The sequence below is a fragment of the Pelophylax lessonae genome (assembly GCF_965119305.1).
Source record: "Pelophylax lessonae genome assembly, chromosome: 1".
Lineage (NCBI taxonomy): Eukaryota > Metazoa > Chordata > Amphibia > Anura > Ranidae > Pelophylax > Pelophylax lessonae.
The window spans coordinates 172327260-172350883 of NC_138768.1; the positions used below are offsets into that span (position 1 = coordinate 172327260).

At 38.4% G+C, this 23624-nt stretch overlaps 1 protein-coding gene across 3 annotated transcripts in view; it reads right to left on the minus strand.

The window, feature by feature from the left end:
- EFNA5 (ephrin A5) overlaps positions 1 to 23624 on the minus strand; it is a 583114-nt gene that overhangs the window by 9087 nt on the left and 550403 nt on the right. Inside the window, exons 4-6 of one of the 3 annotated variants that reach the window (XM_082260207.1) lie at positions 17150 to 17215; positions 16622 to 16702; positions 4229 to 4285 (exon numbers count right to left, since the gene is read on the minus strand). In XM_082260207.1, coding sequence (XP_082116333.1) covers positions 4229 to 4285; positions 16622 to 16702; positions 17150 to 17215 — 204 coding nt within the window. The remainder of the gene's footprint in view (positions 1 to 4228; positions 4286 to 16621; positions 16703 to 17149; positions 17216 to 23624) is intronic. The other 2 variants (XM_082260208.1, XM_082260209.1) reach the window with 2 other exon arrangements.

Here is a 23624-nt window from a genome sequence, read left to right on the forward strand (position 1 = left end):
TGTTCTATTAAAGTCATTATTGGTTTTACACTATAGCGAGTATTTCTATTTCTGGGGTATCTTTTGAGTACACCATCTGAGGGAGGATCCTGGTTCTCTTGAGTCCTGTGGAAGGTCATGAACACTTGCTCTGCTGTGCTCTGTGTTGGAATGTCCTATTTGGTGTAAGCTGCCATCTGTTTGCCCTTTCTAAGCAAAAAGGCCCTTGCTGGGTATAAGCCACAAATGATAAAGCTCATGCAAGCATCTCATGTGGTGGAGGTTACACTTTTTGTCACAGTGTGAGATATTATCATCACGAGGAGGACTTTCTTAAAGTGATAGACATCTCTTCTACTTTTTACCTAAAGGGGTGGTGTGACACCTATCCATGGTTACTTATAAGGACAATAGCTTTTTTAACCACTTGCCGACCAGCTGCCATAGTTTTACGGCAGCAGGTCGGCTCTGTCCCACGAAATGACGTACCTGTACATTGCTTCGCGGGACCACTAGTGGGGGCACACGCATGCTCATTTGCCATAGGGAAACTAATCAGCGGGTCTGGCGGCTGAGATGTCCGCCGATGTCCGCCAGGCACCCGCGATCACTCCCCGTGGAGACAGAATGGCGGTCTGCCATTGTAAACACAGCAGACCGCTGTTCTGTCAGTAATGAACACAGGGATCCTGTGTTCATCTTATTCTGTGTTCATGCAGCAAGTCCATCTCCCCCACAGTTAGAAAGCAACCCCTATGGACACATTTAACTCTTTGATCGCCCCTGGTGTTAACCCCTACCCTGCCAGTGTCATTAGCACAGTAATAGTGCATAGTTTTAGCACTGATTACTGTAGTAATGCCACTGGGCCCCCCAAAAGTGTCAAAAAGGTCAGTTAGGGGTCCGATCTGTCCGCCGAAATGTCGCAGTCCCGCAAAAAATCACAGATCGCCACCATTACTAGTAAAATAAATAAATAAATAAAAATGATATAAATCTTTCCCCTAGTTTCTAAACGCGATAACTTTTGCGCAAACCAATCAATATACACTTATTGAGTTTTTTTTTTTTTACCAAAAATATGTAGCAAAATAGAAATTGGCCTAAAAAAAATGAAAAAAAATTGATTTTTATTTATTTTTTTATTAAGAATGTTTTATAACAGAAAGAAAAAAATATTGTTTTTTTTTTTTCAGAATTGTCGCTCTTTTTTTTTGTTTATAGCACAAAAAATACAAATTGCACAGGTGATCAAATACCACCAAAAGAAAGCTCTATTTATGAGCAAAAAAAGGACATTGATCATATTTCGGTACAATGTCGCATGATTGCTCTTATTGTCAGTTAAAGTAAGGCAGTGCAGTATCGCAAAAAATGGCCTGGTCATTAAGGGAGTAAATCCTTCCGGTCCACAAGTGGTTACATTTTTTTTCATCATTGGGAACTACTTTTGCTATCATTTTTGATTCACTTAGTGTTTTTCACAATTTATGTTTGTGTTTAGCACAGCTCATTTACAATTGTGGTTTTTAGGAGTTGCTGCTTATAGGAAAGGTGGATTTTTTAACCGCAGTTTCTTCTTATTCTTTGTTATTTCTAATATACCTCTGAATCTTTGACAACCCCAATTCATAGGAGTAGGAATTATATGGGGTGTTTATGTGTAACCTACTTGCCCCTCTATGCAGGTAAATAACTCCTCCCCTCTGATGAAACACTAATAGAGAAATTTCGACCCCTCAATCATGCATCACTGTGTGAAATTACTGTATACTAAATACAGTATTAGTGGCAGTGGTATCAGAGTAGATCCAAAGAAGACACCACCCTACAGTTTCCAGATTAAAAAAGTGGAAAGCAAATTAGTAGACCCTCCATACAGCTATGCACAGCTATGCTGCATATAAACCCCACAAATACCTATGCCAACATTCCCCCAGGCACTATGGGGGCTGGAAAGCATGAGTACCAATAATCTGGAAACTTTTTTTAAAGTGTATTCAGTACTGAAGGGCATTTGGACCAGTTCACTATAAGTACTGCAGGCTTCCTGCCCTACATGTTTGGTAGGCAGAGCTAGTAGTGATATGGTAGTCATTTTTTTTTACTTTTTTTTTTTTTTAAATAATTCTCCAAATGCAGAACCTTTGTTAAAAAAAATACAAGTTTAGAAATATGAAGAGTTTCTGTTCCTCATTCTCTGGCTTCAAATAATATTTGGCACCAATCAGGTTAAACATTTGCCAGAAAATGTGTGGTGCAGGCAAGTAAACCCAGGCAGATAGATGTGCCAAGATTTATATTTCTAAAAACTGACAAACCTTTTAATATTCAAAACAATTTGCAAACATTTTTAATACATATAGCATGTAGAGAATAAAATGTATTGTTTATCCTGTAAATTATTGGTTTATTGGTAGGCCCAAAACTGTATAATTGTTGCTTTACCTAGGATATAGCAATGTGATAATCAACATTGTGATTATACATGTTTCAGTATGCATTACAGATGAGCTAAAATATGAAAACGTTTTCTGTGTTTAGTGCATAACTATAGTGTAGGATTACTAGATAAACTGATTGATTAAGTACACATACTAAACTTTTGGCAAAGCAGTTCCTTCTGTATACCACCATTCCAAGATACAGCTGCTCCATAGCAAGGGTGATGTTATAGGAGGTGAAATGATATGAAGTTAATATAGCCTAATGGCTTGTATTAGAAGAATATAAGCAATGGTGATGTAATCTAGCAGTTGGTATAGAGAGGGAGCTCTTTAGTTGCTTTCAAAAAGATTTTGCATGTGACTGTACAACTGTGTTACTAAATAAATTTAATTGTTTACTGTAACATTTTCTTTTAATTTGACTTCCTTTAACAGATTCCAATAAGCTGATACATGTGTTTAGTATGTGTCCAGAAAATTATCAGATCATCTGGTAAGGTCACTACAATGTAATTCAAAGATATAAATAATTCTTAGCATAAATACATGTAACAACACCATCATTTTATAACAACATTTTAAAGATTTTAAAGAGCAAATTCTTCCACCATGCTTTCATTTATTCTTCTTTTAATATATTTCTCTTTTTTATTTGCATGAGCAAAATACAAATTAATGAGATTATTTCTCTTTCAAAATATAGATGTTTTGTATTTTGGATTGCAGGGTTCTAGCTCAGCTTTGGGGTTCCAAGAGCACCAGTGATGCCACACCAGGACTTCAGCAGAAGGCACTTATCACTCAACCAGTTATCATCCAATCAAATTTCCCAATTGGAAACAAGAACAAAGATAAGATTTAGGGGTTGGTGTGGAACTACCACATTCTCACTGAGTCAGAAAAAGGCAGTACCAGTAATGGTAAAGTTATCTGTGAATGCCAGGTGGACAGTTTTTTTTTTTTTTTATGATTGAGCCTATAAAAGGCCCTTATGGATCTAATAACGGGCAATTCCACCAGGAAATGATATTTCAGATTATGAAATTACTAGTGGATTAAATCACTTGTCCATTTCTTTGGATCTCTATGAGGTTCAAATGGTAAGAATTCCCTGATACAGTCTACATCTCCACCTTTTCCCACCGTTTCATGGACGTCACTTTCTCATAAATCCAGCTTCTACTTATGTCCTTATCCTACATTGCATAGGATCATTTAGGACACTTTGTAAAGGCTACAGCAGGGGAAAGAAAATGTAAATCTGGTGAGAGCCTCTAGCCAATGGAATCCCCAAGAAACATAAGAATTTGGCAAGTGATTAAACCTACCATCGAACATATAAGCTGAAATGTCATAGCTGGACATATATAGCTGAAATATCATTTTTAGGTGGACTTGGCATTTAACACACCCGGTTACATTCAGCACTGATATTCTTTTTATGTTTGCCACAATTATAACAAATCTAACTAAAATGAGAAAGTTGAAAAAATTTAGTAGGTTATGTTGTCATTATGAATTATGGACAGAGTCAGACTGTGTAAACATTAAGCAGGGTTTGGCAGTGTTGCAAGCTGTCCATTTATCATGGCTTTGGTTTATTTATTCAATTTAAGAAGTTGTTTCTAACCCCTTGCCATCATTTCTTTACATTCAATTGTTTACTTTTAAATGCAATAAAGATATGTTACAGAAAGACAGGCTGGGATGGTGGAAGAAGCAGCCACACATATCGCTCTATGGTAAACCCAGCATCCGCCCCAAATTTAGCCCCACAAAATGCAAAGACTCATCTCACTGACTGAATTCTGGGCTGGTCAGATTGGCAGGTAAACTTGGTGCTTCAATGAGATCAAAGCCTGCAGGGGAAAAGAGAGGAGTACCACTATGCTGCAGATGAGTACTAGGAGGTTATGATTATGGGTATGTGCTGTAGTCGACTGTTCCCCATGCTCCGTGTGTATAAGATTACTGTGAGCCAATGTGCAGAAGGCAGATTTGGGTATGTAGTTTACAGGGTAACTGGAGACTGTTACTGTCACCACAGTCATGGCTATTTTGGAAGTATTTTTTAGTTTTTTTCAATTGGTTGTTAGAATATTCACATGATTTTTGTTGGGGTTTATAGTTTTTTTAAATTTGTATAATGTCCAGTATATGAACATATTTTCATTAATCAGTTGGAATGTAGGAGAATACATGTGTGAGATCACCATAAAGTGTCCTCAGTATGCATTTTGAAGTACAGCACTAAATTGTATAATTTTATAAACAGTACATAAGCAATAAAGTGCTGCACTTTATTATGTATGCATCTTTATAAGGACCTGATGTCTGCTGTTTGTAAAGTGTCTATATACAGTACATTCAATCTACAAGACGTCTCCATGGTCTCATTGTGGATTAATGTAGCATTTAGGGAACATAAAAGGCAACATAACACTTTAAGCACTGGACATAACCTGATTGACTTCATAAGAAAATTAATGAAAAGTGGAATAAGCCATCACAATGGCAAATGGAATTAGAACTGTGAAAGAATGCCAATGACAGGGGGTGAAGTTTTTGAAAGAAAATGTATGAAATGCTGACTAAACCAGACATCACAAAAAAGTGCTGTGAAAAGGACAGTGGATTTCAAGCAATGAAAACATTTTAAATTATCCGTGACAAATTTTAAATCTGTTTTGTAGTTTATGGATAGTAAGCTCCTCTTCTGGGTAGCAAGCACCTACAGGTGCCTGCATGCTCTCTCAAATTCTTTGCAGAGTTCCCAGTAGCCTAAATTCTAGGGTGCTCTTCAAAGACAGTCAGAGCTTGGTCATTGGGTAGCTCTGCATAAAAGATAAAAAATGCTTAGCCAGAGGAAAAAAAAATGAATATTATCCCTAAACCACCCAGTCCATGTCCTTTAACCTTCCATACTTTACAGGTAAACTTTAATATTGCTTCCATATATAATTTCTATAAACCTTTTCTGTAAGTTAACCTAAATCTCGATTAATTGTCTTGTTGGAATGGATAATTAATGAGTAATAGAAGGACTCAAAAATGTACATTTCGCTAGGAAAATGCTGTTTTGGTTGCTCTATTTTGTCAGCAATGTGACTAACAATAAGATCTATGTTGAAAGTGAGGATAAGAGTTTAGAGTGTTTAATTATTTAGCAAAAAGAATGTTTAGGTGCTTAGGTTCTTAGTCACATGACTGGCGAAGGAGAGGTCTGGAGCATTTTGTTCTCTAGGAAAAAGGCAATTGAATTCCTTCAATACTTTAATTTTGTTACTCCTCATGGTAAGCAGGCATAGGAAGTTTATGATAATAAATGCATGTCTGCTCATCCATTTGATAATTGCTCGAACTTTTGGCCATGGCCCATGACAAAAAGCTATAATAACCTATTAGAATGTCAACTTTATATTTATTGTTTTACCTGGAGAAAATAGTAGAAAAAAACAAACACTATCTAAATCTAAAGTAAATGCACTTTAGAATTTCATGTGGCTGTCAACAGTAAAGGCAAAAACTTTTTGGGTTTCATATTTACTGTACCTACAAAGAAATTGAACTGTAAAAGTGTAAAAACTGTGCTTGTGGGTTTCATGAAAGCTTGTTAGCATTTTGTAAAGGAAGGGAAAGGGTAAAAATCCCATTTACCAACATTTGTAGCTTGGGTCCTTTAGGTCCCAGCTGGCAGAACTCCTCTTATCATGGAGGATTGGCAGAAAGACAAGTGAGAGGCCAGGCAGGCCTGCTAAAAGAGTGCCATGAAGCGTTACCTGGAGTGGCATAGCAATGGAATGTGCTTCTCTGACTTGTAAATTGCCAGTAAGAAATAACCAGATATTAAGGTGGACCAAAAGTTTGTGTGTTGCTACTGCATGCCTGCTAAGCTGTTAACTGTGAACGGTGTAATGGGATTTCTGCTGTACCCTACTGCAAGTTTCTACCCCTTTTGAAACTGCCAGATTGCTCCCTAATTTTATCTATAAATAATGTGTGTAAAATAGTCATGCTTGGTTCCATTTTTTCTTAAATATTAGACAACCAGACTGAAACATCTGTGTTCCCATTTACAGTATATACTGTACATTGTTGATTTATACTCAAACACACACATATGCACACTCACACACTCATATGTACATACTTACACTTACACTTTACCAAAAGTATTGGGACACTTGCCTTTACACACACACACACACACACATGTATTTTAATGGCATCCCAGTCTTAGTCCATGGGGTTCAATATTGAGTTGGCCCACCCTTTTGCAGCTATAACAGCTTCAACTCTTCTAGGAAGGCTTTCCACAAAGTTTTGGAGTGTCTCTACTGGAAGTGCATTTGTAAGGGTCAGACATTGATGTGGACTAGGAGGCCTGGCTCACAGTGTCTTCTCTAATTTATCCCAAAGGTGTTCTATCAGATTGAGGTCAGGACTGTGCAGGCCAGTCAAGTTCCTCCAGCCCAAACTCGCTCATCCAATGCTTTATGGACCTTGCTTTGTGCACTGGTTAAAATAATTTGGTGGAGGGAGGATTAGGGTGTGGGGTTCTTTTTCAGAGGTTGGGCTTGGCCCCTTAGTTCCAGTGAAAGGAACTCTTAAGGCGTCAGCATACCAAGACATTTTGGACAATTTCATGCTCCCAACTTTGTGGGAACAGTTTGAGGATGGCCCCTTCCTGTTCCAACATGACTGTGCACCAGTGGACAACAAGCTTAAGTCCTGATCTCAATCCAATTAATTAGAGAGGTGACTGCCATCCGGGCCTTCTCGTCTACATCAGTGCCTGACCTTAAAAATGCACTTTTAAAAGAATGGTCAAACATTCCCAAAGAAACACTCCTTCTCAGAAGAGTTGAAGCTGTTATAGTTGCAAAGGGTGGGCCAACTCAACATTGAACCCTGCAGACTAAGACTGGAATGACATTAAAGTTCATGTGCGTGTAAAGGCAGGCGTCCCAATACTTTTGGTAATAGAGTGTATACATCATACATTCTGCCTCATTGAGCAGAGGAAGAAAATATTATATGTAATAGCCAACAGATTTGAGTAGAATAGGCTTACAAAACCTTATGTCAGTGTAATGAAACACTTACACCTAAGGTTTATTAGAAATGTGCAATATTTGCAGTCATGCCTAATAAACTGTCAGTGGCTAAGATGATATGTGTACAGTGTGTACTCACACTGCCTGTATAGAGTGGCTACATTTACTCCCCCAGCGTGTCTTTGGAAGAGCAACATGGTCACCCTTGGACAGCAGCTGTCACCCTGTGGAGAGGGTAGTGTTAAATGAACTAGTAGATTTATATTGAATTTACATAAGTGACTAACAAAAAAAAAAGCCCATCTCCAGCTAACATTTTATAAGCAGTTTTGTTTTCTATTGATAAAGATTCTAACTAAATGAATCAAAGCTGACCATCCTAAGCATATCACCTCCTCAACCCCTGTCAAACATCTCTGAAAATTGATCCACAGCGGTTCACTTTTCAGAGGGGTGACACAGGCAGCATGCATGAATAATCAATAGAATTATGAATTTCTCCAATGAAAGACTTTGTTGTAACCCCAATGCAACCATTACCCTAAGCACAGCCATTATTTTACCAATTTTTACCAATTTGTCAAATGCTCATACACTATATTACCAAAAGCATTGAGACAACTGCTTTTACACACACATTCTAGTCTTAGTCCATAGGATTGACTATTGAATTGGCCCACCCAGTGCAGCTATAACAGCTTCAACTCTTCTGGGAAGACTGTCCACAATGTTAAGGAGTGTGTCTATGGGAATGTTTGACCATTATTTCAGAAGCACATTTGTGAGATCAGGCACTGATGTTGTAGAGAAGGCCTGGCTTACAGTCTCCGCTCTAATTCATCCCAAAGGTGTTCTATCAGGTAGAAGTCAGGACTCCATGCAGGCCAGTCAAATTCCACCACCCCAAATTTGCTTATCCATTTATTTACGGACCTTGTTTTGTGCAATGGTCCAAATAATTTGGTAGAAGGGGGATTATGGTGTGGGGTGGTTTTTCAGGGGTTGGGCTTGGCCCCTTAGTTTCAGTGAAGGGAATACCAATACATTTTGGACAATTTCATGCTCCCAACTTTGTGGGAACAGTTTGGGGATGTTCCCTTCATGTTCCAACATGACTGCCCACCAGTGCACAAAGCAAGGTCCATAAAGATATGAATGAGCGAGTTTGGGGTGGAGGAACTTGACTGGCCTGCACAGAGTCCAGACCTCAAACCAATAGAACACCTTTCGGATGAATTAGAGTGGAGACTGTTAGCCAGGTCTTCTCATCCACATGAGTACTTAACCTCACAAATGCGCTTCTGTAAACATTCTGGTCAAACATTTCCATAGACACACTCCTAAACCTTGTGGATGGCCTTCCCTGAAAATTTGAAGCTGTTATAGCTGCAATGGGTGGGCCGTTAAAGGGATGCCATTAAAATGAATGTGTGTGTGTAAAGGCAGGTGTCTCAATACTTTTGGTAATATAGTGTATATTATGTTTGAGTATTACTGTAATACATGTCAGTATGCTTAGCTTTTTGCTTTTACTGACACTGGTGGACAACAGAAAAAACAAATCCTGATGGCAGCCAGTTAAAAAATGTATCTAATTCTTGTGCCTCAATTTACTATGGGCATCTTGTTATGTACACTACTCATGTCCATAGAGGCTGTGATGACTTGAAAGGTATGCAATTACTTTCTCATCCAAGTGTTTCTTCAGTTTGTAAGTCGTTTTAAATACACAGTGACTTGTGTTAAATCTAAAAATTCTCTTCTAACTCTTAGTTTTTTTTCCTTTTATTTATTTAACAGGTAATTAATGTAATTTCCAGAAATTAGTTTATTGGCCATATTAGATATCACTTCATTTTGACTACTGTATATACCAAAATATATATTTGGGGATATTTTAGATAGTAATGGAGAAATGTTTATTACTCTCAACAGTTGGATTTTTTTCCATAATGGATAATGCTTGCTTGGCTATACAAAGTATAATAGAAGCACAATATATGTAAAATATAACCTCAATAAGCTACCCATTGTCATAGCATTTTTTTATACCTTGAGTGAAGGATCTAAACACTCCAAATGTGTACTGTGTGAAAATGACTGTTAAAGATATCTAGTGTAGAAAAATGAAGGGACCATACACAAACATATGCACAGGAGTCATACATTCTACTATGGAGCGTTAGACCTTAGAAGTAATATTAATATCACCTAGCCAAGCTGCTATACCAATTTTCCCCTGTGTCACTAAAAGTAAAATGTGTAAATGCCTCACACTTTAAATCTCTCTGTAGGATGAAAGGTTTGTGGGGTACCTTCATGCCACAATGTACTCGACTTGTAGAATCAGGTAAGAAACATTTCTTATATTTAGATTACACCTAGTCGATCAGGAAGCTGTTACCCCAAACTAAAAGGGGCACTGTAAAACACAGCCATACTATGACTTGAAATAGGGTGAGGAAGAAGATACTTATGGGATAGAGCAGCTTGCTTAATTTATTTCATCATCTGCCATGAACTTTTTATTATAATAGTTTTCCCATATTCTGTATGTGCCTTTTTAAAGGTGCAAAAGTCCTTTGTTGCAGCATTTGTACTGCATATTGATCTTTTCTCATTGGCCTATATGCTGTCTATGAGATTGCTATGTACCAGCTGGTTGTGCACACATGGCTCAGGTGGAAGTGTTGATGATGAGTCAAAAATATAGACTTTGCTGAAAGCAGAAAAAAAATATGAGCAGGATGTGTATTGGACTCAAAATATTAATTCTTGAGGCTAATGTTAAAAAAATATTATTCATTGGAGAATATTGGATGAAATCTGGCAGACAAAGCAAAAAAAAAAGGAGGTACCTTAACAATAAATTATATTTTGAGTAAACATTTTTTTTTTTTTTTTGTGTAAGATATTGATGTACAGCAATGCTGAAACAAACAGATTGCTTTCCATACTTAAAAGCAACAGCTTTTATCTGAACGTTTTCTTTCAATTTTTTGCTTGAAGGAAAAAGTCAAGTGAGGTTATCATTTATTTGCTGTATATTTACCAAAAACTACTAAAGGTTAATTTCAAAATTAATAATTGATTTATGAATGGCATGCGATACCTTCCTCTATTCCTATTCTATGTTATGAGTTAGAAAAGGCAATTTGTACAGTGGAAACTTGCTTGAGACAAATATTGATTTTACAAAGCCACATCTATATCTTTAATACATAAAATACTGTATTCTAATAGAAAATCTATTTTTGGAAAGAAAATCTATTAACTAAAAGTGGATATAATCCACCCTTTGTAGATAAAAATAATATGCATGTTCTCATACATATTCCTGCATTGGAGGGGCATATAGGGATCTAAATTTATTAGGACCTAGTGTTCTGGATTTGACACAGTTACCCCAGCTGGCATGATAAGAAGAGAATGAGACCCTTCACAAAAAGCAGAAGCTTCTGGTTGTAACCGAGCTAGGAAAACATAGACAGCAATAACGGTGGTTATTCATGATTCTACAAAAATTGAGCAGCAGATGGAGGCATTTATAAGTGCAACCTTAAAACTAAAGCAGAACTAAACCTCCAGACCAAATGCAAAATGTTGGGCCCCATTAGCTTTGTGCCATATTGTGTAAGTATGCACAGCATATTTGCACATTATGGCAGACTTACCTAGAAAACTGATCCCTTCTTTTAGGTTCAGAGTCTCCAGCTTCATTATTGGCTGAGCCTGAACATATGTAACTCCTGTGCATGCTCAAGGAAAATACTTTCTCCCACCACAGCATAAGTGCAGAGACTGTATACTGAGCCACCTATTTGTGGCGGCTGGTGCTCCATGGGCTGGGGGGGCGGCAGACGGACCGCACCATACTACCCCCCCCGAGCCACACCAGGCTGTGCACCATACCCCCCCCCAGGACCACAGCAGGACCCCCCCGGCTCACTTACCCTGCCTGGATGCCTGGACATCTGGACATGTGCAGCAGCAACCGGCGGCGGCTTCGGCTTCTTCCCCGTCAGTCTTCTGCATCTCCTCCCTCCTCCTCCATGCCCATTGGCATGGCTTCTCCTTTCGGCCAATCAGGAAACGGGTCTCAGAACCCCTTCCTGATTAGCCAGGAGGAGGATTCATGTGACAATAGCGAATTTTCATTCGCTATTGTCACAGAACTGGGTGGGCTCGGGGCGTAGTGCTCTGTGCCCCGAGCCCACCCTTTTTTTTAGCCTATTAGAGCCTCTGGCTCTAATCACATGCTAAAAAAAAAAAGCCCAGTTGAACTCCATGCGTCCGGCACCCTGTATGTAGATAAGGGGGCCGGACGCATGGATAGGGGGGGGGCGCCGCCACTGGGTTCAATGTATACTTACAGAGAAAAAAATGATGACAGGCAGGGAAAAACATCAATGATAGAATATACATACATAGGGGCTGATTTACTGAAACTGGAGAGTGCAAAACCTGGTGCAGCTTTGCAAAGAAACCAATCTGCTTCCATTTTTTTTGTCAAAGCTTTACTTAACCACTCTACAACCGCTCACAGTAATACTACTGCGGCAGAGTGGTTCGTTATCGTCCAGCCACGTAGTATTAACGTGATTGGACACTCCCCCTTCTGGGCGGCGCTTGCGCGCCGCCGGAGGCTCGCTCCCGCTGTTTTCATTCACAGCGGGAGTCGGGCCAGGGGAGGAGCAGCGGCGATCGCCGCTGCTCTTACCCGATCGTCGGGGATCGAGTCTGGAGATCCGCCCGCTGTGTGTAAACACAGCGGGCGGATCTCCATAGTGACAGGGAGTGACAGATCGGACTGTTCAGCATAGCTGGACATCCGATCTGTCCATGACTCACACAGTCACCTCCCCCCCTACACGTCAGTAAGCACCAGGCATACATTAACCCCTCCCTCTCCAATAAAATTAACCCCTTCCCTGCCAGTGTCATTTTTACAGTAACAGTGCATATTTATAGCACTGATTACTGCAGTAATGTCACTGGTACCCCCAAAAGTGTCAAAAATGTCAGTCAGGGGTCCGGTCTGTCCGCCGCAATGTCGCAGTCCCGCAAAAAAAATCGCAGATCGCCGCCATTACGCGTTAAAAAAAAAACACCAAAAATGACAGAAATCTTTCCCTTTGTTAGTAAACGCAATAACTTTTGCGCAAACCAATCAAAATACGCTTATTGCGATTTTTTTTACCAAACATATGTAGCATAAAACAAATTGGCCAAAAATTTTTAAAAAAAATGGTTTTTACATCTTTTTTGGGGGGAATTTCATATAAAAAAATGTTAAAAATATTGTTATTTTTTCAAAATAAACGCTCTTTTTTTGTTTATAGCGCAAAAAGTAAAAATCGCACAGGTGATCAAATACCACCAAAAGAAAGCTCTGTTTGTGGGAAAAAAAGGACGTAAATTTTGTTTGGGTACGGCGTCGCACGACCGCGCAATTGTAAGTTGAAGTCACACAGCGCCGAATCGCAAAAAGTGGCCTGGACGGAAGACAGCAAAATCCTCCGGTGGTAAAGTGGTTAAAAAGCTGAAGTTAGAAACTGATTCTCTACCATGCACAGCTGCACAAGATTTTGCTCTCTCCAGTTTTAGCAAATCAACCCCATAGTTTCTTCTGTCATCCAAAAATCCTGCCTGTCAGCACTTTTTCCAAAGCCCTACTCTGCAGTTGTAGGCAAGGGTTGCCACTCTGCAGTTATAGGCAAGGAACCCTGGCACAGGAAGCTAGCACAAATGGTGTGCATCACATTACCACTGATGGAAAACTGCAGAAGATCCTCTTTAGACTGGTCCTGGCATACAGGATATAAAATGTTTGCCTGTAGACTGGCGGCCAATCCAAATGCCTTCCTCTGCCTATGTAGTGAACACAGGCAGTGTCTGCATATAGGCAGGAGAAGCTCCTTTCCCTGCCTATATGCCCAGCTGTTAACCCCTACAAATACATGGTTAACAGCCTCCCTCCTCCCTCTTTGCTCCCAGCTGAGTGGGGGGGGCAGAGGAAACTTGAGAATCAGCCCCAGTTCTCCTACTCTCTATGTTGTGTCTGGAACAGGACCTGCTTCATTTTTTCAATTAGGAAAATTGGTGTATGTATTATGACACCACCATTCTTTGTTAATTTCCCCCTCTGTGTCCACAGAAACATTTCCTAAAGTTACAAGTTAAGTGAAGTCATAGAAGAATGATAGAAAATCTTGCCACTGGTTAACACACAAGATGTAGTGAACAAAATTAGCATTCAATAATAATAAGCTGCTCTTATAAAAAATTTCTGTTTATTTTATTTCATTGTAACTGTCTTTTTTTATTGTTTGGGAGACACATGACACATGGGTTAGCAGTACCATGGGAACTAATAACACATTTTGGTTTGTTCCAAAATCTTGTAGTTACTTTTACAGATGGGAAAACTGTTCGAGCCGAGCAAAAGTTTGGGCCAAGCATCGCCTGTACGCCCATTTGCAGGGTGCTTAGTGGGATGTTCACCAGGTGGCTTCACCCCTTACCTAAGAACTGTCAAACGGCGGAGCCTGCAGTAGGCAGTTAGCCTTCCTTGCAGGTGGAGTGTTTTTTTTGTTCTTTTCTTGGGTCAAGTAGTGGTGTTATTGATGGTGGATCTACATCCGGGGGGGGGGGGGGACATTGTTTTTCTTTTTTGTTTTTTTTTTAATAAAGGACTTGTCAAAAACCTTTGTACTGTTTTTATTTATTTTTGACACTTTTTTTGGTGAATGAGTAGGAGTACAATTTACCCCATATGCATTCACATGGGGGAAAGGGGGTGGAATCCGGGGTCCCTTTGCTAAATGGGGCTTCCAGATTCTGATAAGCCCCCTGCCAGCAGATCCCCATGACCACAGCCCAGGGTTCGCGCAGAGACCCTCCCTGCACCAAAGAACCCTGCCATGTTGAGGGCATGTGGCCTGGTATGGTTCAGGAAGGGGGGGCACATGCTTAAACCCCCCTTTCCTGACATGCCCAGCTGCATTATAGGATAAGGGTCTGGTATAGATTTTGGGGGGACCCCATGCCATTTTTTTTTTAAACTTTGGCGTGGGGTTCCCCTTGAAATCCTTACCAAACCCAAAGGGCCTGGTATGTCATGCCATTTTTTTTCAATTGTTTTTGTATTGCTGGGAGCTGGCAATAGCTTTCAGCCACAAAGTGCAATTTTTTTCTTTAGAAATATCAGTTTTGCTGCAGAAGCTTCTATTCTCTGTACAGATGTGCCCCTTTACAGACTGATTAAGGAGATCACCAAGGCACTATATTTAAATACATTTTTAATTATTATTTTTTCACGTTAGGCATCATTAAAATTGCTGATCCTTTAAAAATATTCATTTTTTAAAAACATTTTTGCATTATGTTTCCCCAGGGCAGTACCCAGGCTCCCATATCCTTTTTTATGGCCAATAATTTTATAAACGCCTTCAAAATGGGGTCTTTTGATTTTTTAATGTTCGGATCCCATAGACTTTTAAAAGAGTTTGTGGTTTAGGGCTGAACCTTTCCCCTGTTCTAGAGTTTGGGTGCAAACCAAACAGGGGGGTGTTCATCTCTAGTTTTTTTTTAGAAATTTGCCTTTTTGTACTACGTCCTTTACTTACAGATATGCAGCTCAGAGAACTCTCTTTAATGAAATAAGGTTGGTCTATCATAACACGAAACTATTAACTGCTTAACATATGGTATAATTTAGTTTTTTTTAATATACATCTCTGTTGTAGGCTCTCATTGTAAAATCCTGCAACAAGAGTATATGTGTTGTGGATCGCATTACGTAAGCCAAGGTAGATTACTCACTGGATTACGTATGTTCACATGGGATCCTGTGTGCTATGGTTGAGGCTTAAGACCACATTAAAGTTAATTTGTAAGCCTAAGATACAAAAATGTAGGCCTATTTGTTATCTTAATTTGAAAATATTACAGTTTTATATAACCAACTGACTGATGATATGAAGGCTATAATCTATTTACAATGCCATAGCTGATAACAAACTCTCCAAAATTAAAAATTATGTAAGCTATACAATGATTTGCTCCTGAATTTCTTCCTGACTTTCACATAAAAAAAAAAAAAAACTGGGCTTAGTTAAAACGAAAGACACAGGCAACTGCTGCTTCTGCATTAGTAAAGGTCCTTCCAACTTGCAAGCTGACTTTGTTTTCCTAAAAAATACATCACACCCCACTAACCTTACAATCCAAGGTAGTGTATTAGGAACATGGAACCATATATTTCTTGATTACTGTGAAGTAAATCCCCTCTAGCTCTCTTTACCTCCCTATTGGTTCTAAAATGTGAGGTGGGTAATTGTGATAAGTACATTTTTTCAATTTTCTACCTTCCAGTTAAAATATCTCTTGACATCTGAGTGGGCAAACACTTTAACTACAAAACACCATTCATTTGCTTTATAAAAATGTATGTGCCTCTAATTAAAATTTAAAAAATCCATACGTATAGTTTAACCTCAAATGAAAAACATTAATGGTAAACAACAAAGATGGAGTTACACAATAAAATGCATTTAATTTTTAGTCTAATTATGATGTCATTGTTGTCTAGCTGGCTCAACAATGGGGAAACTGATTTTCACCAAAGAATTAACCAAGCCCCCAAAAGTGTTATGTTGCTTTATTAATTGATTCACTATGATAACTACAGGAACTGACACATACAAAAAACTATCACAAATTACAAGGGCACAGACAAGGGTATATTGTGTCATGCGTTAGTGGTATATCAATCAAGAAACACAACCATTTCATAAAAGCACTAATCTAAAAACAATTTTTTTTTTAAATTTTGGAAGCACATGAATACACATAATCAAACACAACAAGTCATCTGCATGCAAAATATAAATTTTTCATACATATTTAAAATTTTATTTTAAAAACTAAAATATATTGCAACCTCTGCAAGCCCAAAAGAAAGCAGGTATGCACAATGTCCTTCATGCATTGCATAAACATGCTAAAGGAATGAGGGTAACTATGAAAACCGTATCACCGCTCTACATAGACAACATGCAAGACATGCAAGGCTTGGAATACAAAGCACCAAAGGCAGAAACAGGTTGGTTAAAAGATTTCTCTAAGCATACTAACCTGCTGGTTCTAATGAATTTTCTACTTTGTCGTTAACATCGAAAACACGGTCATGAACACCTATAGTTTTCATACAGCTGTCTATAATAAAAATAGAGATAACAGCCAAATATGTTAGTGAGATCTTTCCAGCTCCACCACTTTCTTTATGTTAATTATTTAATTTGTTTTTTTGTTTTTTTTTTGTTTTTTTTTTGTTTTTTGTACTGCATGTTTTGCTTAGAGCATTTTGAGCTATGGGGCATTTTCCTTATGCCAAGCATACAGTATTGTTCTTAGTCAATCTAGACATCAACAACATTTAAGAAACAACAAGTTAGCAAGTAAGCATGTTTGTAACAATGCTCAATGAGGAATGATTAGAAATAAAGATGCAAAGTAAATCACAACGGTTGATTACCGGTATCACAAAAGGCTTAATATTTACAAACAAACAAAGAAAGGAAAAAAAAACTTTAATGCTTTTAATTGTAGCACAATAAAACATGCATCCGAGGGCCATATTTAAAGCAAACATAGAGCACTTACTTGCTGGCCGTACATAGACTCTGAGCTTTAGGCAGGATCTTCTTCCATTATCTGGAATTGCTGAAGCTGAAGAAGAGAAACAAAAAGTTTTAAGCCTAAACTTTTGTTCAAAGGTGTAACTATATAGTTGTAAACTTTTAGAAAAATGTTCATAGGCAAGTTGACTGCATTTCTATGGAGTTTGAAGCTGTTGGAAAGTTAAGAAGATGAAAGGCATGGATTTAACCACTAAACCAGTCTCCTTTGAATGCATATAAGTTTTCATAAGAAACTGACTAGTAAACATTCTCTACCGTCCATTACTCACTTGAGGCAATGGCATTTTTATTAGAAAGGACTTAAATAATGATTTGGGGGTCAATTTAAAATTGAGTTTTTGTTCTGTTTTATGTTTTATTCTGGTGTCTAATTGTTTACAAATCAAATGCATTGTAAAATCCTAATTTTTACAAATAAAAATGGAATACAGAGTGCTGCATTGACACCACTGTAAGAGAGAATTTTAGGATTTCCAAAAAATAGTCACAATTGTAGCTGTTTGATTTTAGACTGTCTTTCTCTAAATGAATGTTTGTAGGGAGTTGTAAAAAGCAAGCAGAATCAAGAAGAGATCAGGGTTCAGTCGCCACAATGTTAATTAGTTAGTCAATTATTCAATTATTTTAGTGAAGTTTGTTCACTTTAACCACTTTAAGACCGGAAGATTTTACCCCCTTCCTAAGCAGGCCATATTTTGCGATACGACACTGCGTTACTTTAACGGTCGTGCGACACTGTACCCAAACAAAATTTACGTCCTTTTTTCCCATAAATAGAGCTTTCTTTTGGTGGTATTTGATCACCTGTACGATTTTTAATTTTTGCGCTATAAACGAAAAAAGAGTGACAATTTTGAAAAAAAAAAACAATATTTTTCACATTCTGATATATAACATTCCAAAAAAAAAATGTAAAAATCACATTTTTTTAACATTTTAGGCCAATTTTTTTCTGCTACATATTTTTGTTAAAAAAGTTGCAATAACCGTATTTTGATTGGTTTGCGCAAAAGTTATCGCATTTACTAACTACGGGAAAGATTTATGTCATTTTTATTGTTTTTTTTTTACTAGTAATGGCGGCGATCTGCGATTTTTTGCCAGATCGGACCCCTAACTGACATTTTTGACACTTTTGGGGGGACCAGTGACATTACTACAGTAATCAGTGCTAAAAGTATGCACTGTTACTGTAATAATGACACTGGCAGGGAAGAGGTTAACACTGTTGGTAAACAAGGGGTTAAATGTATGCCTCATGCTTACTGATGTGTGTGGGGGGAGGGGGTTCTGTGACACAGACAGAGATCGCAGGTTCAGCTATGCTGAATCCTGTGATCTCTCCCTGTCTGTCACAGAGAAGATCCGCCTGCTTTGTTTACACAAGCAGGTGGATCTTCTCACACTTTCACCGACAATCGGGGAAATGAGATCAGGGAAGAGAGGCGGCAATCTCCTCCTCCAGCCTCTCCTCCTTCAGCGCCGCCGAGATCACTAGGAGTCCAGCGACGTAGGTCTACATCGCTGGACCCAGGGGAGCCGACCTGCCGCAGTAATATTACTGTGAGGGGTCGGCAAGTGGTTAATTACCGAACGTATGTGGGGAAAATTTAAAAAATATATATTTTTGTTAGCACATGATTAGATGATTGAACACAGCTTCACTTCATTCACTAATCACAGTAAAAAGTCACCTGAACAGACTCTGCTGTCTTGGTAAATCAACCACATTCAATTGTGTGTGTAGTGTGATGTATTAACCACTTGCCGACTGCCGCACGACTATTTACGTCGGCAGTCAGCCCCTCACAGGCAAAGTGACGTAGATCTACGTCGCTAGCCTGTGAGGGTCTAGGGAGCGAGCGCGCGCCCCCGGAGGTGCGCTCCCGCTCCCGCGAGGTCATGGACCCCCCCCCCGCGCGTGTGACCTATGGACCCGATGTCCGCCGGTCACTCTGCGATCGTCGCTGCAGAGGGAGAAAGTCAGGCGGCTAGTGTAAACAAGCCGCCTGTCATTCTCCCCTGTGTAGAAACAGTGATCACACGGTTCTACTATGTAGGACCGTTGATCACTGTTTCTACAGCTCAAGCCACAGCCAATCACAGTTAGAATCACGCCCCTAGGGACACACACAGCCCCTCCCTCTTAAATAAAGTTAACCCCTTCACTACCAGTGTCATTTTGCAGTAACAGTGCATATGTATAGCACTGATTACTGCAGTAATGTCACTGGTAACCCCAAAAGTGTCAAAAATGTTAGTCAAGGGTCCCGATCTGTCCGCTGCAATGTCGCAGTACCGCAAAAAAAAACGCAGATCGCCGCCATTATGCGTTAAAAAAAACAACAAAAATGACAAAAATCTTTCCCTTTGTTAGTAAACGCGATAACTTTTGCGCAAACCAATCAAAATACGCTTTTTGCGATTTTTTTTCCCAAACATATGTAGCATAAAACAAATTGGCTGAAAATGTTAAAAAATTTTGATTTTTACATTTTTTTGGGGGGGAATTTCATATAAAAAAATGTGAAAAATATTGCTATTTTTGCAAAATTGATGCTCTTTTTTTGTTTATAGCGCATAATCAAAAAATCGCACAGGTGATCAAATACCACCAAAAGAAAGCTCTGTTTGTGGGGAAAAAAGGACGCCAAATTCGTTTAGGTACAGCGTCGCACGACCGCGCAATTGTCCGTTAAATTCACGCAGTGCCGAATCGCAAAATACCCCCTGGTCAGGAAGGGGGTAAAATCTTCCGGGGCTTAAGTGGTTAAAGGAGTAGAGAATGTTAATTTAGCTTAGTGAACAAGGGAAAGCTGTCTTCACTTTGAAAACCATATTAAGGTTGCACGGTGCAAGGTAAATTTTTTATAATAGGACTTTTGCTTACATGTGATTAGGCGACTGAAGGGAATGCAGATTAAACGTATATACTGTATAAATACACTGCTCAAAAAAATTAAAGGAACACTTTGAAATTACATCAGATCTAAATAGGGAAAAATATCATGCTGAATATCCATATGGACTGGGTAATATGTTAGGAACAAAAGGAAGCTACATTGGTTGACGGAAATGAAAATTATCAACCTACAGAGGGCTGACTTCAAAGATACCCCAAAAATCAAAGTGAAACAATGATGCAGGAGGCTAGTCCATTTTGCTGAAATTTCATTGCAGCAACTCAGAATGGTACTCAGTAGTTTGTATGGCCCCCATGCGCTTGTATGTATGCCTGACAACTTTTGACACCAGGTGTATTCAGTTCCACTAATATACATTTCTACTTGTTATTTTCTTACACATCCGCTTTACACTGCTCCAATCTGCAGAAAGTACCTTGCAGGTTTATTATTTAGCTCATGTCCCAATGAAGAAAAGCAAGAGGTGGAGACTGGCAGAGGAACTTCACATTACAAATCCTAATCAGTGTGACTCAGAATGCTAAGATACCTTTACACAACAGGTATATTAAACAGCCCCCATAAAAAATAACTGAATTGTTTTGAGAAATGTTCTGATTCAATTAGCCTTACAGCACATCTGTACATGTCCAAATCATTTAAATTATGATAGTACATAAATAGCATTAAATCCATATGTTTAAATGTCTTGAATGTTATGTGGAAAATCTTAACCAATCCGCTTGTGACTATTTGATTTTTTCCATATGATCGTACAGCCTAATTTGGACAGCGTTTCATAAAACTCCCTAAATTATCTTCATGCATACCACTAAACAGGCAGATGCTCTTGGAATGTGAGATAAAGCATCCCAGAACAGGGACCTCAGCTTCCATTGTGATAAAAAAAAAAGATTCTCATAGCAATACAGCAACCACAAACCAACCTGTTCACATTTTGGTTAGACTTTGAACTTTTAGGTTAATTAAGGGAACCACTTGGGAAAAAAAGTAATGAGCAGATAATTTATACAAGCCGTCTGTGAATTTTAATGATGATTAATTGCTACCTTTCTGAGGGTTTTTTACCACATAAGACTACAACTACACAAGAGTGTGTCATGTGACCCAATTGTAGGGCATTATTTTGGGACATGTTTTTAAAGCTGCAAATTAATAATTAGCAGATAATTTGCCATTTTTTTTACCATTTTCATGCCAGCCACACTGTGCTTATTTAAAACATGCATTGACCTGTGCATTAACCTGATCAAGCAGCATTTGCAAATATTTGGATTTTCCAATTCTTCAAGGGAAAATCCTGATCCCAGTAGCATTTATAGATATATTTTGTGAACAATTTTACATTTGCTAGCAAAATCCTTCTCCACTTTCAGTAGGGAAATAATAATAGTGGTGTTGTGCTTGTGTGGATTGGAATGTGGTGCACATAAAGCTATGGGCTGGCCTTAGTCAATATTTTCCTTTGGCTACCTGGATATTTACACTACTAAATTCCTTTTCCCCGAGTAACGGCTGCACTAAAATAAAGACAACTTTCCTCAGGTTCATATCTGTCATTTTCAGCATCCATTGGAGAAATTATAACTGCTGTAAAATGCAGGGGTGGATGTGCATTAACCTTTGTTAAATGCAAGTAAATTTTGACACATAAATTTATCGTGATTTGCTATATTTGTAGAAATAGGCCCTTATGTGTTTGCAGTACAAAACCGTTGCTTCGGGTACTATTCAGCACAAATGCATTGCACCACAAAACTGTAGCATGTGTGTGCACCTAAGCATACACTTAATCCCTTTGGGCCTAATGGTAAAACAAATCTTAATGCCTAAGCTCAATTTTGCAACTGTGACATGTGTTAGTAAAACCGTACATATCATCACAAGAAGGTGAATTATACCTTGAATTTTTCAGGACAAATTTGGCTTTCATTTGGTGGTAAATGGTAATGGATATCTCCTGAATTTGTTTTTTTTTCATATTATCAAAGGAAAACTGGTCTAAAATAATTTCAAGAAAAATAACTTTTTACATTTAGCAGTATATTACTTTTTATTATCAAGGAAAAACTGGTCCAAGATAATTTAATTTTTTTTTTTTTTAAATTTAGCTGTATTTTACTTGTTACTACCATAACCTGCCACAAATAACAACTCAAAATAAATTCTCCTGCTCCCACGATTGCAGTGATACCATTTATGTGTATACTATTTGTTGTTTGTACCCGTAGTAACAATAGTGCGCATTTTGCTTTTTTTTATCCTACCTAAAACACACTGACACTGACTGACACTGGTACTAATTTAAAAACAAAATATACTGACTATGACCTTTGCTCCTGACCTTTTCCCCTCACCTTGACCTTTGACCCTTACTCGATCCAAACATTTTTTCATTATTTTTTTATTTTATTTTTTATTACTATTATTAAATATTATTATTATTTTGTTTTATTTATTTTTTAATACACACTTTTTTTTTCTCTCTGCAAGAGAAAGATAGAGTATAGATCTATGCTTGTCCCAATCATGTTTGAAGCCATGTTGACTGTCTCACTACCCCTGCTGATAACTTATTCCAAGCATCAACAACCCTTTCAGTAAAATATTAATTTCTAAGATTCGTTTTGAACTTTCCTCCAGTTAGTTTGAGGTAATGTCCCCATGTATGTGATTTTGTTTTTATCCTGAAAAAACTGCCCTCCTGAACCTTTTTCATCCCCTTGATGTATTTAAAGTTTTTAATCATGTCTCCCCTTTCCCTTCTTTCCTTCAGACTGTACACATTAGGTTCTTAAAGTCGCAACCAATATGTTTTATACCCAAAACTAGGGATGGGCTTTGTGTTTGAATCAAACATAAGTTCAATTCGAACATTAGCTGTTTGAATGTTCACTGAACACATGAAGAAACACATGAAGAAATGGGGCCCTCAGCGGGAAATTTTCCCACCGATGAACACCCCACAATACACTGCGCCACTGCAGTGCATTGATTGCTGATGATTGGCTAAAGCATGCACCTGACCTGTATGCTTTGGCCAATTACAGCATAATGTATGTATTGTGAAAGCCATGATTGGCCAAAGGCAATCATGGCTCAGGGTCTAAGTCTACGCCCCACACCATATAAGGCTGCTGCTTACATGGCAGCCGTGTATAGTGTGTGCCAATGGAAATTAAGCAGGTAGTTGGTAGATAGTGTGTTCAGTCAGTTTAGTGCAGTAAGTGTAGTGTACAGGCACACTCTACTCTAAAAATGTATGGATACGTTGTAGTCCTGGGTCCCTTCTCGATGCAAGTTTGGTGTCCCTGTCACTTATGGTTCCTGAGCAGTGCCATGTCAAGCTGATCAAAATTTCCTATAGACGCCAATGAGCACTGAAAGCTAAAAATTGGTCTGGGCAGGTAGGGTGTGAAAGTGCCCTGTATTTAAGTGGTTAAGGGGAACCGTATGACAGAATTTAAAAACAAAAATTATGTGGGGTCCCCGCCCAAATCTATACCAAGCCCT